This window comes from Salmo salar, chromosome 14 (genome assembly GCF_965601325.2).
Source record: "Salmo salar chromosome 14, fSalSal1, whole genome shotgun sequence".
NCBI lineage: Eukaryota > Metazoa > Chordata > Actinopteri > Salmoniformes > Salmonidae > Salmo > Salmo salar.
The window spans coordinates 83,894,765-83,911,527 of NC_138304.1; the positions used below are offsets into that span (position 1 = coordinate 83,894,765).

The 16,763-nt window shown below is 44.9% G+C and overlaps 1 protein-coding gene across 1 annotated transcript in view; it reads right to left on the reverse strand.

The window, feature by feature from the left end:
* The window catches only part of LOC106570313 (thrombospondin type-1 domain-containing protein 7A), a 188,860-nt gene extending 173,734 nt beyond the window's left edge, over window positions 1–15,126 (reverse strand). The window contains exon 1 of the mRNA XM_014142501.3: window positions 14,369–15,126. Within this exon, the coding sequence (XP_013997976.3) occupies window positions 14,369–14,525 (157 nt within the window). The 5' untranslated portion in view covers window positions 14,526–15,126. The remainder of the gene's footprint in view (window positions 1–14,368) is intronic.
* Between the last annotated feature and the right edge of the window lie 1,637 nt (window positions 15,127–16,763).

A 16,763-nucleotide genomic window follows, 5' to 3' on the forward strand; every position in this document is an offset into this window, starting at 1 on the left:
TTGATTTAGCTGGAGGAAGTTGTGTGCCATCGTAGTATTTAAATCACTAATACAGTCTAATAATTTATCTGTGGAGCTAAAATCCTCTGGTGACACAGAAATGTAAAGTTGTGTATCGTCTGCGAGGCAAAGAAAATCACTGCTGTGCTTTCTGATAACGCTGCCAATGGGTAACATATATAAACTGAACAGTACCCGACCCAAAATCGAACCTTGTGGAATGCCACCTGTGATATATATTTTCTCTGAGTTGTGTTCATCAAGGTCCTAAACCAACGTAGAACTGGACCAGAGAGGACAACCCACCTTTTCAGTCTGTCCAGAAGGACATCATGGTCAACAGTGTCGAACGCAGCTCTTAAATCTTAAAGAGTACAAGGACAGAGAGCTGTTTGGTATCTGTGTTGGCTCTAAGATCATATACCACTTTAACTAAGGCTGTCTCTGTGCTGTGGTGGGCACGAAAACCAGATTGGAATTTATCTAAAATACTGTTGGCATTTAAGAAATATTTTTGTTGTTTGAACACCAATTTCTCCAGAATCCTGCTTCAGAATGGAATGTTGGAGATTGGCCGAAAACTGCAAAAAGTTGAAGAATCCAGATTACTTTTCTTCAGAAGGGGTTTCACTATAACAGTTTTTAGTGCAGTGGGGAGTGCTTGTGAACAGAGCGTGATTAACAATAACCTGCACTTCTTTAGATATGCAATTAAAAATAGTTTTGAAGAAGGTCATGTGGATAGGATCGAGAAGACCGGTAGAAGACTTAAGTTGTGATATCACTTTCCTAAGCATGCCTGCATCAAAAAGGGAAAATAAATCCATAGTTCCTTTGCGTGAATCGGCCTGCTCCTGTAACTCATGAAAACCCATGAAAAATGCCATGGATGGAATCCCTCCTTCCTCCCCAAAGTTTGTGTTTCAGTTTAAATCTCCCTTCATCCAGTGTGAAGGATCTTTTTCATATCGTCTGGCTAATGGAAACACCTGTAGGGGGGCTGGGTGCCAAGGCAGAAGAGGGTGGAAGAGAGAACTTTAATTATAGATTATGGTTCTTCTATTGAGGAAATACTCTGTAGCTGTGAAGCAGTGGACCATTGAGCCATGTCTAAGCCAAGAATACTATTCCAAGAACATTTGTCTGAAAATCAATAGGCATGGATGCTATGTGGAAGAAAGAGATAGGAATAGTGCACTTCTACTTGGGCTCTAGGATATGGGTGTGTGCTAATGAAAGCTAGATTGAACAGACTGGGAATGTGCAGCGCCTGTGATAAGGTTGTGTGCATGTGTGTGTGTGTAGCTCCCACACCCTGACAGAGAGGTGTGAAGTTTCCACATTGGATACACGTAAAATAAGAAATCAAGGTACTGTCTGCCTGCATTTCCTTCCACCTCTAGAGGGGATGTGACCGACTGTTCTGAATTCTTCCTCTCTGCCTCCACAATCAAATCAGCAAACACTTCACGCTGTTCCTCTCTCTGCATAGCAACAAGGATCCCGCAGAGATCATATAGCCTACACATTAAAATGTATGGATAGAAGTGGCTGCTAAGTGGCATACATGTTATGTGACTCCTCCAATTGGCATAAAGCATATTAATGATGCATTATGTGTCCTATGTACATGTCTAGTGACGTGGGATACTCTAGCTTACCATAGATGTTGGCTTGGTGCTAATAGGTGGCCTTAGTGAAGAGCTGGAGCTTATTCAGAAAGGTGTAACATTACAGGGTAATCAGAGATAAATATATCCCGTCACAGACAATAGGTAATCGTGTTAGCCCTATACAGTACATTACTATCTCTGACATTCTGTACGTTTCACCTCCCTGAACACGCTCCTGTGGCAATGGTTTAAAGAAGGAAGGAGGCCAAAGGTCAAAGATCTGTCCAACCCCATAATCTGGAACGGTCCTTGCTAGACTGGGTCCGTGGGACATCCCAACTCTGACATAACCATTGAAGTTGAAATGTTAAATGGTTAAAGTATGGGTTAAGGTTAGGGTTAGGTAAGGGTTATGGTTATGGTTATGGTTAGGTTTAGGGTAGGGCTTAAGGTTTAGGGTAGGGACGTCCCAAGGATCCCAGAAAACCAATCTGGAACACACTTTGGGAACAAAATAGATCAAATGAACTCTGTATAAGGAAATAAATTGGTGGATGAGAAGAGACGTCGCCAATCCTAGTTCCAAACTTAGAGAATCGAGGTCACGGAAAAAGACTGGCCACAAACACAGTACTGTGCAAACACACACACACACACACACACACACACACACACACACACACACACACACACACACACACACACACACACACACACACACACACACACACACACACACACACACACACACACACACACACACACACACACACACACACACACACACACACACAATCCCTGGGAACTCTTTGACACTGATCTGGATGGGTCTGCTGGTCTCCTGCCAACTCCATGTGGCACCAGTTGTCATGGCTTAAGTAAGCTCTACTACCCTGCTGACCCCATCCACACCTGCTACAGAACAGCAAACTGATGGGATAGACAACAGAAAGCTTGTAATGGGATAGACAACATTTAGTCATCAGTGATCGGCTTTGACATGTTCTTTGTTCTTTTATAGCTAAGTTTATTTAACTAAGGGTTACAAGTTACACAATTTATCTGACTGTATAAAGAGCCATCCATGTCAATAGAACCATCTGCTGTTTCGGTAGACTGGATAAAATACAGTTATCAGTCAACAGTTTGGACACACCTATTCATTCCAGGGGTTTTCTTTATTTTTACTATTTTCTACATTGTAGAATAATAGTGAAGACATCAAAACTATGAAATAACACATATGGAATCAATTAGTAACTAAATAACTGTTAAACAAATCAACAATTTTTTTATATTTGAGATTCTTCCAATAGCCACCCTTTGCCTTGTTAGAAGTTCATTTGTGGAATTTATTTCCATCTTAATGTGTTTGAGCCAATCTGTTGTGTTGTGACAAGGTAGGGGTGGTATACAGACGATAGCCCATATTATGGAAAGAACAGCTCAAATAAGCAAAGATAAACAACAGTCCATCATTACTTTAAGACATGAAGGTCAGTCAATTCTGAACATTTAAAGAACTTTTAAAGTTTCTTCAAGTGCAGTTGCAAAAACCATCAAGCGCTATGATGAAATCTCATGATGAACACCACAGGAAAGGAAGACCCAGATTTACCTCTGCTGCAGAGGTTAAGTTCATTAGAGTTACCAGCCTCAGAAATTACAGACTAAATAAATGCTTCACAGAGTTCTAGTAACAGACATCTCAACATCAACTGTTCAGAGGAGACTGTGTGAATCAGGCCTTCATGGTCGAATTGCTGTAAAGAAACATCTACTAAAGGGTGCCAATAAGATGAAGAGACTTGCTTGGGCCAAGAAACACGAGCAATGGACATTAGACCGGTGGAAATCTGTCCTTTGGTCTGATGAGTCCAAATTTGAGATTTTTGGTTCCAACCGCCATGTCTTTGTGAGACCCAGAATAGCTGAACGGATGATCTCTGCATATGTGGTTCTCACCATGAAGCATGGAGGAGGAGGTGTGATGGTGTGGGGGTGTTTTGCTGGTGGCACTGTCTGATTTATTTGGAATTCAAGGCACACTTAACCAGCATGGCTACCACAGCATTGTGCAGCGATACGCCATCCCATCTGGTTTGCGCTTAGTGGGACCTTCATTTGTTTTTCAACCGGTCTATGACCTAACACATCTCCAGGCTGTGAAGGGGCTATTTGACCAAGAAGGAGAGTGATGGAGTGCTGCATCAGATGACCTGACCTCCACAGTCACCCGACTTCAACCCAATTGAGATGGTTTGGGATGAGTTGGACCGCACAGTGAAGGAAAAGCAGCCAACAAGGAAAAGTAGCCAACAAGTGCTCAGCATATGTGGGAACTCCTTCAATACTGTTAGAAAAGCATTCCAGGTGAAGCTGGTTGAGAGAATACCAAGAGTGTGCAAAGCTGTCATCAAGGCAAAGGGTGGTTACTTTGAATAATCTAAAATATAAAATATGTTTTGATTTGTTCAACAACACTTTTTTGGTTACTACATGATTCCATATGTGTTATTTAATGTCTTCACTATTATTCTACAATGTAGAAAATAGTAAAAATAAAGTAAAACCGTTGAATGGGTAGGTGTGTCCAAACTTGTGACTGGTATTGTACATCTAACCGGAGGTGGGATCAAGATCTCAATTAGCTAATGTCATCTTACTTGATTGGATGGGGAGATTTACAGAGACAGATAGGAAGTGTGTGTGTGTGTGTGTGTGTGTGTGTGTTGTGTGTGTACACATGCACACATCTTGTATTTTACTACTGAACTGAGGACCTCGGTTTAACCTCTCATTCATAAAACAGGTCATGTATAAAAAATATATATTTTACCCTTATTTTATCAGGTAAGTTGACTGAGAACACATTTTAATTTACAGCAATGATCTCGGGAATAGTTAGAGGGGAAAGAACTTTCCTTGTTCTTCCTCTCAAATCTCTGAGGCTTTGGGTGCATAATATAGTAATGGGAAAGTGTGTCTCTTTGACCCTGATCCAAATTCCCCACCACTTCCACTACAAGTCATGTTGTGACTTGGTGGACTTCCTTAGGGTCTTGTAAAGCTGGAGGTGTCTTGCTACCGGCGACTGGACTTTATTTCCTGAGAGGAATGAGCTCCCTATGTTTCACTATCATGAATAATGTAGTAATAAGCAGCTGTTAATGTGTTTAAGGGGCATTTAAAGGGTTTTGTAAGTGTTAAGGGGTTTGTAGGATGTTAGCTGGCACAGAGGAGGCCAGTGTGGATGATGATATAAACACAGGACAGATTGTTTACCTCCAGTCAGGTCCTTATGCCTTATGTAAACCTGGCCTATTTACTCTGGCTTAAACCCATCTACCTCTTTAACTATTCATCTCTCTCTCTCTCTCTCTCTCTCTCTCTCTCTCTCTCTCTCTCTCTCTCTCTCTCTCTCTCTCTCTCTCTCTCTCTCTTTTTTAATCTATCCCTCTCTCTCATTTTTCTAAATCTATCCCTCTCTCTCTATTTCTCAATCTATCCCTCTCTCTCTCTCTTTCTCAATGAATCCCTCTCTCTTTCATCACACACTCCCTCTCTCGCTCATCCTGCTGCATTGACTTGGCTGCCAGAGGTGAGCCTATTGCCTGTGTCAGCTTATCTTCTATGCACCCCTGTACTCCATGTATACTGAACAAAAATATAAACGTAACATGTGAAGTGTTGGTCCCATGTTTCATGAGCTGAAGTAAAAGATACCAGAGATGTTCCATTCTCACAAAAAGCTTAGTTCTCTCAAATGTTGTTCACAAATGTGTTTATATCCCTGTTAGTGACCATTTCTCCTTTGCCAAGATGATCCATTCACTTCATAAGCGTGGCATATCAAGAAGCTCATTAAAAAGCATGATCATTGCACAGGTGCAGCTTGTGTTGGGGACAATAAAAAGCCACTGTAAAATGTGCAGTTTTGTCACACAACACAATGCCACAGATGTCTCAAGTTTTGAAGGACTGTGCAATTGGCTGCAGGAATTGGCTGTCAGAATTGGCTGCAGGAATGTCCACCAGAGTTGTTGACGGATAATTTAATGTTAATTTCTCTACCATAAGCTCCCTCCAATGTCGTTTTAGAGAATTTGGCAGAACGTCCAGCCGGCCTCACAACCGCAGACCGTGTGTAACCACACCAGCCCAGGACCTCCACTTCCGGCTTCTTCACCTTTGGGATGGTCTGAGACCAGCCAACCGGACAGCTGATGGAACTGTGGGTATGCACAGCCAAATAATTTCTGCACAAATTGTCATTAACTAAGGGAATCTCATCTGCGTGCTTGTCGTCCTCATTAGGGTGTTGACTTGACTGCAGTTCGGAGTTGTTAGTGACTTCAGTGGGCAAATGCTCACCTTCGATGGCCACTGGTACACTGGAGAAGTGTGCTCTTCACAGATGAATCCTGGTTTCAACTGTAACGGGCAGATGGCAGACAGCGTGTATGGCATCGTGTGGGCGAGTGGTTTGCTGATGTCAATGTTGTGAACAGAGTACCCCGTGGTGGCGGTGGGGTTATGGTATGGGCAGGCATAAGGTACGGACAACAAACACAATTGCATTTTATCGATAACAATTTGAATGCACAGAGATACTGTGACGAGATCCTGAGGCCCATTGTCGTGCCATTCATCCACCGCCATCACCTCATGTTTCAGCATGATAATGCATGACACCATTTCGCAAGGATCTGTACACAATTCCTGGAAGCTGAAAATGTACCAGTTCTTCCATGGCCTGCACACTCACAAGACATGTCACCCATTGAGCATGTTTGGGATGTTCTGGATCGACGTGTACGACAGTGTGTTTCAGTTCCCGACATTATCCAGCAACTTCACACAGCCATTGAAGAAGAGTGGGACAACATTCCACAGGCCACAATCAACACCCTGATCAACTCTATGCGAAGAAGATGTGTCGCTGCGTGAGACAAATGGTGGTCACACCAGATGCTTAATGGTTTTCTGATCCACACCCCTACCTTTTTTTAAGGTATCTATGACCAGCAGATGGATATCTGTATTCCCAGTCATGTGAAATCCAAAGATTAGGGCCTAATGAATTTATTTCAATTAACAGATTTCCTTATTTGAACTGTAACTCAGTAAAGTCGTAGAAAAGTTGCGTTTATATTTTTGTTCAGTATATAACACACAACACACACTCCTCTGGCCAAGAATGCATACTGTGTGTGTGTGTGTGTGTGTGTGTGTGTGTGTGTGTGTGTGTGTGTGTGTGTGTGTGTGTGTGTGTGTGTGTGTGTGTGTGTGTGTGTGTGTGTTGCAGACCTTTCCTTCCTCCATCTAAACCCTCTTATGATGATTAATTCATTACAGACATATCATCTCCTCTCAGCCTGGTGTGTGTGTAGCTCTGGGAAAACATACAACGCATTAGAGAGCAGTGGGTTTGTGTACAGAACTACAGGGCTCAGCTCTATGATCATATGTCAAAGCAGGGTTAGCTAGCTAGCCTCTGAGAGTACAGTACAAAGAGAGGAGGGCTAGCTAGCTACCAAGCCTCTAAGGAGAACAGGCAGGAGGTATCCTCTCAAAGCTAGCTAGATAGCCTGTGAGATCAGAACACAGAGAGAGGACTGCTAGCTAGCTACTTATAGCTAACCTTTAGAGCACAGTGAGGAGCGCTACCTAGCTAGCTAGCTGCTGAAAGGAGAACATAGTGAGTGGAGGCAGATTGCTCAGGTGTTGGTTTAAAGCAGTTTCCTTAGCTAAGCTTAGTGATTAGCAGAGTCAAGCAGCACGTTTTAGCTCAGCTAACCAGCCCCTGGAGGGAACGTGAGTGGCCAGGACGGAACCAATTTATCCCAGGGACCTTTAGGAATGGATGGTTCCTACCTTATTAAGCATGGTAAGCTGGTTAGCGGCGTTACAGTGGACCACAAATGTACAGTAGGAGAACAGTCACGGCTGTCCTGTCCAACACACAGACACACAGACCTATTTGGAAGGAGTCCATTAACAGTCAATGTATTTGCGTGCTTGTTGGACTATTCAGAAGAAGAGTACACAGTGTAAGGTACTAAATATGTCACAAGGAAAATATATGAACTGCACAGTTGTACGCTCATGTTGTTTATTGCCATATGTTATTACAGTGCATACAACAGCCTGCAGGCATTTCTCTTTCCTTCAACGTTTTCATTTGCACGTCTTCATCCCCGTGACCTCACCTCTATAATTGCTACAGCTTGTAATTACCCAGCTGCCATTGCAAGCTGACAGGTACCGTGCTATGGGCGTCTGATGGGCTTGCCGTGTTAAACTGGCCCTGACCCGGCCCCCTGTCACACACACACACACACACACACACACACACACACACACACACACACACACACACACACACACACACACACACACACACACACACACACACACACACACACGCACACACAAGCACACACAAACACACACAGTGGCCACAGCCAGCAGTAACAGCAGGATCGAACCAAATCCATGTAATTACTTAGCCTCCCCGTGTCCAGGGCCTGTAGGTGTACTGGTGACAGCTCCAAACACACAACAACCACCCACTACTACTAGTGCGCACACACACACACACACACACACACACACACACACACACACACACACACACACACACACACACACACACACACACACACACACACACACACACACACACACACACACACACACACACACCACACACACACCACACCACACACAGAGTAATGAGGCGTGTCGGTAGAGCATGCACGGCACTACACACTGGGATTGGCTAGGATGGGATGGCAGTGTGTGTTAGGTTGGTGCGTGTATGGGTGCAAGTGTGTCATTGAATCTCTCTCTCTCTCTGTAGGCCTATGTGTGTGTGTCTTAGAAAGAAAGCTCTAAACTGGAGGTGTGTGTAAGTCGAATCTCACTGTCACACTGTCTCTCTCCTTTTGTCTACCAGCGTGAATATTCAAAGCTACTGATGAGGAATTCTTCCTCGGTTGTCAGGAGAGAAGGAGAAATGAAAGCATGAGTACGGCGGTGCCAGAGGAGCAGACAGCTACACTTAGAAAGCAGAAGGACTCTCAGCTTTGGAAGAGAGAGAACGAGTGACAGAGACAGAAAGAAACTGAGACAGAGGAAAGGGGAGACAAAGACAAAAGCTGTTGAGCTTAGAGGACGGTCTGCATGCCTAATTGTCTGTGAATGTTTGTGTGTGTCTCAGTCCATCCTCCACCTGGGGCGAGCAGCCATGCTAGAGCTGAACAGCTGGACTCTTCTGCTAAACCCGCCAAAATAATAGCAGCAATTTGGCACTTGATGAATCCTAGGGAGACGTGAGGGGCTGTGTCCCAAATTATACCATATTCTCTATATAGTGCATTAACAGTAGTGCACTAGATAGGGAATAGGGTGTCATTGGGGAAGCAACCCCATTTCATCCCCTTCCATCTACGCCCTGATAGCATAATGCTCCTCCAGCTCTTTAGCACAATGCAATCTGATGTTCGAGTGTAATTGTGAACAACAAACGGCTTTAATCATTTGCGAATGTGCCTATGTTTTCTTTTGAGAGCTGCATGCTTCCCGTTAATGGTAGGCTGCTTCACACAATGGAACACAAGGATGGGTCGAGTGCTCTCCAGTAGGCTTTCTGTAGACATGGAAACATACACACATGCACCCACACACACAAACACATAGGAACAGGCTACTAGCCAAGTGGAAATGCTTGAATTAAGTACTTGACACTTGGCCTGTAGAAGCTGCAGCATCCCAGCCCTCCTTTCTTAGCGATGCCCTCACGAGACCCCTCCTAGCTCAGAGGTCAGAGGTCAGGCCTCAGAGAGAGGGCTGTGTGTGTGTGCGCATGCGTGTGTGTTTGTGCATCTGTGCATGTGTGTGCGCGTGAGGGGGTGGGGTTAGGCACTAGGCAGTTGTTCCATTGGAGGTGGAGGAGGAGGAGGATTAGGAGGAGGAGGAGGAGGAGCAGGAACAAAGGACTGAGAGGTAAAGGGATTCCATTGTGTTTCTCTGTGGACAGAAGACAGTACAGCATCTGTCACAGAAGCCTTAGCACTGCCACGCTGGGGACAATAGAACGACCAAGTGTCCATCTCTGAGGATGAAGTGGTGATGGCTGGCGGGCTGTTGTAGACAGACTCTTTGTAGGATTCAATAGAACAGCCTCCATTTACTACGGTCTTTCTAAAGCCTCAAAGAGGAGCAGACAGCTATGGAACTACCCTGTCAATTACTACCAGGAGTGCATGACAATTATCTCTCCTTCCTCCTTAAATGTGCACTTGTTCACTTCCCTTCCTGGATTTGAAAGGAAATTACTGGTACACAGAAACTTCCTCTAGCCCATGCCATCACCAATCAAATTATTTTTACATTTGTTGGGAGTAGTGAACGAGCGCACACTTCAGGAAGAAGGAGAGATTATTGGGACGTACCACAGGCATGTGCAAAACAGGATGTGATACACCCCAAAGGTATGGCTAAGACAAACATGGAAACACAAGGCAAGAACACCTTACTGCTAACTAATATAACAGATGCTATTGGTGTCAAATTGTTTGCTTTTGCAGCTTGGATGCACTAATTAGGTGGAATAAATTCTCAAAATCTCTCAGCGCATTCACACATTCATTGAGATTTTCCTTCTCCCTTGATGTCTTCCCTCTCCATGCGATGCCAGGGACGCCAGGAATACTGCACTCAGGAGAATCTCCCTTCTCCCCTCTTTCCTCCTTCCTTTAACACATCATCCCCATGAATATCTTCCTCCTCTGGGAAATACAGGAATCCTCCCCACCCCTCCCCTCTCCTCTCCCCAAAACATCTCTCATGTATCTCTTCACAGATATACTGTACATCTATGTACTGTCATTGAGAGAAAAATCACTGAGGAATATGTATTGCTTGCAACCCAACCCCTTTCTTTATAAATCAGGTTGGGTCCAGATGAGCCTCCAATCCATGGTCTACAATCCCACACACCACCAGACAGATGTGCTGAGGTTGGACAAAACAGTGTTATTGTGTTGGACGTCAGGGGCAGAACAGGTCACCAAGAGACCCCCGAGACCTCATCAACATGCCACGTCTCCAAAACAGTAACACACTGTAGCCCGCCACAATACAGGAATATGAAAACCTCCCCGTAGAAATCCATCGCATTTCTTTAATACCGCCACATCCATCCACACTAGCAAGACAAACTAGAATCACAATGCAGACTGTTAGGGTACTGTGGAAGTTGCAGATCTCTCTAACGGTAGCACACTGTACACTGAAATAATACAGGCCAATATGAAACAAATGCGGTGCATTTCAGTATTGTGACACAATTAATTAAAAACAGAGAGGGGGAGGGGAGATGGTGGCAGGGAGAGAAAGGGGGGAGTTGTGAAAGGGAAAGGGATGGAGATAGAGAGAAAGCCAGAGCGAGAGAGAGAGAGAGAGAAAGCCAGAGAGAGAGAGAGAGAGAAAGCCAGAGAGAGAAAGCCAGAGAGAGAAAGCCAGAGAGAGAGAGAGAGAGAGAGAGAGAGAGAGAGAGAGAGAGAGAGAGAGAGAGAGAGAGAGAGAGAGAGAGAGAGAGAGAGAGAGAGAGAGAGAGAGAGAGAGAGAGAGAGAGAGAGAGAGAGATAGAGAGATAGATAGATAGATAGATAGATAGATAGATAGATAGATAGATAGATAGATAGATAGATAGATAGATAGATAGATAGATAGATAGATAGATAGATAGATAGATAGATAGATAGATAGATAGATAGATAGATAGATAGATAGATAGATAGATAGATAGATAGATAGATAGATAGATAGATAGAGAGAGGAGAGAGAGAGAAAGCCAGAGAGAGAGAGAGAGCGATAGAGAGAGAAAGCCAGAGAGAGAGAGAGAGAAAGCCAGAGAGAGAGAGAGAGAGCGATAGAGAGAGAAAGCCAGAGCGATAGAGAGAGAAAGCCAGAGAGAGAGAGAGCGATAGAGAGAGAAAGCCAGAGAGAGAGAGTGATAGAGAGAGAGAGAGCGATAGAGAGAGAGAGAGAGCGATAGAGAGAGAGAGAGCGATAGAGAGAGAGAGAGCGATAGAGAGAGAGAGAGAGCGATAGAGAGAGAAAGCCAGAGAGAGAGAGAGAGAGAGAAAGCCAGAGAGAGAGAGAGAGAGAGAAAGCCAGAGAGAGAGAGAGCGCTAAAGAGAGAGAGCGAGCGATAGAGAGAGAGCGAGCGATAGAGAGAGAGAGAGCGATATATAGAGAGAGCGATAGAGAGAGAAAGCCAGAGAGAGAGAGAGAGAGAGAGAGAGCGATAGAGAGAGAGTGATAGAGAGAGAAAGCCAGAGAGAGAGAGAGGGGAGGGGGACATCTCCTGGTGAGACAGCAGTCTAATAGGACATTGATCTTTCCCAGCGTGTCCCAAGGACTCATCCTGTTCCACAGGGTCAGCATACAAGCATTCATCCATCCCCTTCCCCCATCACCCTCTTATCTCCCCCTTCCCCTTCTCTCCTTCCCCCTTCTATGCCCTTCCCATCCAACATCCATCGGCCCCCTCCCTTTACTCCCCTTCCCCCTTTGCTTCCATTCAGTCACAAAGCATTAGTGAGGTCGGGCGCTGATGTTGGGCGATTAGGCCTGGCTTGCAGTCGACATTCCAATTTATCCCAAAGGTGTTTGATGAGGTTGAGGTTAGGGCTCTGTGTAGGCTAGTCAAGTTCATACACACCGATCTCAACAAATAATTTCAGTATGGACCTCGCTTTGTGCACAGGGGCATTGTCATGCTGAAACAGGAAAGGGCCTTCCCCAAACTGTTGCCACAAAGTTGGAAGCACAGAATCCTTAAGAATGTCATTGTATGCTGTAGTGTTAAGATTTCCTTTCACTGGAAGTAAGGGGAACCATGAAAAATAGCCCCAGATCATTATTCCTCCTCCAAACTGTACAGTTGGCACAATGCATTGGGACAGATTCGTCCGTCGGACTGTTAGATGGTGAAATGTGATTCATCACTCCAGAGAACACGTTTCCACTGCTCCAGAGTCCAATGGTGGCGAGCTTTACACCACTCCAGCCAACGCTTGGCATTGTGCATGGCGATCTTACTTAGCTTTGTGTGCGGCTGTTCGGCCATGGAAACCCATCTTGATGAACAGTTATTGTGCTGATGTTGCTTCCAGAGGCAGTTTGGAACTGGTTAGTGAGTGTTGCAACCGAGGACAGAGGATTTTTACGTGCTACGTGCTTTAGCACCCATTTCGTGAGCTTGTGTGGCCTACTACTTCGCGGCTGAGCCGTTGTTGCTCCTAGACGCTTCTATTTCACAATAACAGCACTTACAGTTGACCGGGGAAGCTCTAGCAGGGCAGAAATTTGATGAACTGACTTGTTGGAAAGGTGGCATGTTGAAAGTCACTCTTCAGTAAGGCGATTTTACTGCCAATGTTTGTCTATGGAGATTGCTTGGTTGTGTGCTCGACTTTATACACCTGTCAGCAACGAGTGTGGCTGAAATAGCTAAATCCACAAATTTGAAGGTGTGTCCACTTACTATTGTATATATAATATACCTTATAACATAGAGCCAATAAAATATGTTTCTGCAATTATACAACTGCACATATGTAGCATAATAAAAATGTATGAACATGTATTGGTCATCAACATCATTCTAACGTGCAGCTCACTCGTTTGCAACATGCAGGTTCACAGTTCAAACACATGTTCATAAGGGAACCTATGCACACAGCGTCAGCATCCACCACCCCACCCGTAATGCAACTCGTCAACTGCATGTGTCAGATTGTGATAAATGTGTCCAATAACGGTTTGTAGCGGTCGAAGCAGTACCAGCTGCCACGGTGAGCCTTGTGAATGGGAGTGAATGGGAAAAAGCATAGTCCCACAATCTCTAGTCCTCTCCTCCTCCTCCCATCAGCAACAGCCAGAGCAGGCTGGGGATTCACCTCAGGGACTGCAGTAAATATGTTCACATACCATGATGTGGCAAAAGGATCTCCAGTGCCTTAACCTTCTGACGCACGCAGCCTTTTTTATTTTCTCTCTATTCTGCAAACAGCAGGTGTGAATCCGGCTTAAGGGAGTAGTACCTTTGTTTCTTTTCATTCTAAAAACATGACCAATTCTTCTCAAATGCTCTTGATTCGATGGTCAGAGTCTAAACTGTACCCCCCAAAGCAGTAAGCAAAAGCAACAAGAAAACATAGGCAACAAAAATACAAGGCTTTGTGCACCACTTTTGACCAGGGCTATTTGGGACTCAGACAAGCTGATTGAATAGGTGCAGGTAGGTACCAGCAGTACAGTTATATAGTACAGTATACAGTAACACTCTCAAGCCCTTCCACGATAAACAATCACCGCCACTCAACAACATCAACAAACATCTTCAAATCAATATTTCATAAAGAGGTTCCAGTCTACCACTCAAGAGTAAGACAGACAGACAGACAGACAGACAGACAGACAGACAGACAGACAGACAGACAGACAGACAGACAGACAGACAGACAGACAGACAGACAGACAGACAGACAGACAGACAGACAGACAGACAGACAGACAGACAGACAGACAGACAGACAGACAGACAGACAGACAGAGAGAGAGAGTAGTCTGCTGCACTGTACATCTAGTAACAGAGGATGATATCTTTCTTGACACTCCCTCTATTTTCAGCGTGGTGACCGAATGAATGAACAGCCCAGGAGTAGTAGCAGCATTACCTGTTTGCCAGACGTAGACAGTTGGTTTGGTGTCGGCTGCAGTTTGTGCCTCTGTGGCTCCAGAGATCCAGAAGAGGACCAGCACCAGCCTCCAGTGAGAGGGAAGTATCTCCCTCCACACACCCAGCATCCCCTTCACTCCACCGGGCAACCCCATGGCTCTCGCAGGGGGACCGTGGGGATAGTATCCACACAATAACAGAAAACCAAATAGAAAAAGAGTGGAGAAGGCAACACAACGGAGACAGAAAAATACACAGAGGAAGCGGGCAGACGCAGCAGAGGAGAAGTGTACTCTGCTCCCTTTGCTTTTGTCCCTTTCTCACACGAGGGTTGTTCCGTCCGTTCCTCTAAGAAGAAGTAATCCTGGGTGAATGAATGGTTCTCCTCCTCTCTCTCTCTCTCTCTCTCTCTCTCTCTCTCTCTCTCTCTGTGTGGTGGCTAGGTCAGCGAGGGACAACGAGGTTTGTCCGTAATGAAAACAGGGAACAATAGACCTCTAAGACGAGGCTGCTGATGTTGCTGCGTCCTGTGTGTGCCGAGCTGATGCAGCACGTCCCTCTCTCTCTCCCTCCTTCTCTCTCTCTCTCTCTCCCTCCTTCTCTCCCTCCTTCTCTCTCTCTCTCTCTCTCTCTCTCTCTCTCTTCGCTCTCTCTCTCTCCCTCTCTCCTTCTCTATCTCTCTCTCTCTCTCTCTCTCCCTCCTTCTCTCTCTCTCTCTCTATCACTTGCTCACTCACTTGCCCTCCCTCTCTTGCTTTCCATCAAACTTGCCCTCCCTCTCGCTCTGTGGCTCTTCCCTCTCGCTGTCTTGATCATACTTTCATACCCTTATTTTTTTAGTTGGTGCTCCATGCTCCCATCAGTGGAGGCAGGGAGCTGGACAGGGGGGGGGGGGGAGAGAGGTGTGTGTGTGTGTGTGTGTGTGTGTGTGTGTGTGTGTGTGTGTGTGTGTGTGTGTGTGTGTGTGTGTGTGTGTGTGTGTGTGTGTGTGTGTGTGTGTGTGTGTGTGTGTGTGTGTGTGTGTGTGTGTGTGTGTGTGTGTGTGTGTGTGAAAGAGGGAGGGAGGTAAGGGGATAGAACTCTGAAAACAGTACAGAGGGAGGATAAAGAGCATCTGAATGAGTCATAGTAAAATAAAACAATGAATTATTGATGTCAGCTGGGTTTGACCTTGTATGATATTCAAGCCAGAGACCCAACATCCTGCAGTGCACACACACACACATACACGCACCCGCACATACAGAAGTATGATCTTAATTTGAGCCAGTTTGTTTCAACAGGAATATAATCCTGCAGCAACAGGGAATGTGAATTATTTTTGTAGGGGTTGGTATATTTTTCGTTAGGAAAAATCAATCTGAAATTTCTAAGTGTAAATTACAAGCTTTATAAACCTTTTTAAAAATCAAGTACACTACAAGTTTGCAAATTTCAAGCAACAAAGGAGTGATCAAATTAAGATCCTACAATCTGTACACACACACACACACACACACACACACACACACACACACACACACACACACACACACACACACACACACACACACACACACACACACACACACACACACACACACACACACACACACACTTACACGCACACTTACACGCACACACACTCCTGGTTTCCGTATCATACACAGGAGAGGAGCAGGTCACTCAATGAAACCAGGCTATAAATGTGACTCCCTATAGAAGGAGGCTGGTAAATTAATCTGACAATATAACAGACATACTGTAACTGTCACTCATTCTACCCATAATGCAGCTCACATAAAGACAGGAAAATATATCGAACATCATCATCATAATGTTAGTACTTCATGATCTAAAAAAATGTGAACAATAAACATGTTAGAATAGACAGGAAAACACAGTCCCAAGACCTAAACAGACTATGGGAGGCGTCCAGTACACATGGATTTTGTGTTGTAGATATGTGGTAGTAGAATAGGGGCCTGAGGGCACACACTAGTGTGTTGTTAATTCTGTACTGAATGTATTGTAATGTTTTTAAAACTGTATAACTGCCTTCGTTTTGCCGGACCTCAGGAAGAGCAGCTGCTGCATTGGCAAATACAAATACAAAATAGAAACCTTTTCTTTTATTAGATTTACCCATTCATTATTTGTATGTATAGCCTCTATACAGACGGTCACAGTCATCCACACCCTCTTTCGCCAAGTGGCTCAAGACAACCCTCCCTCCCCGAATGTCCTTGACCACAACCCCTGCACACTACTCCTCTGCACCCCGTTCCCCTTATCCTCTCCCCCCTCCTCACTCCTCCTCCTCCTTCCCAGCCTACCATCCGATGTGGTAGTTTCACAGCCATTAGGTTAATAAAGGGAGATCTCACCCCCTGCTAGTTGTAACCAGGAAGCCC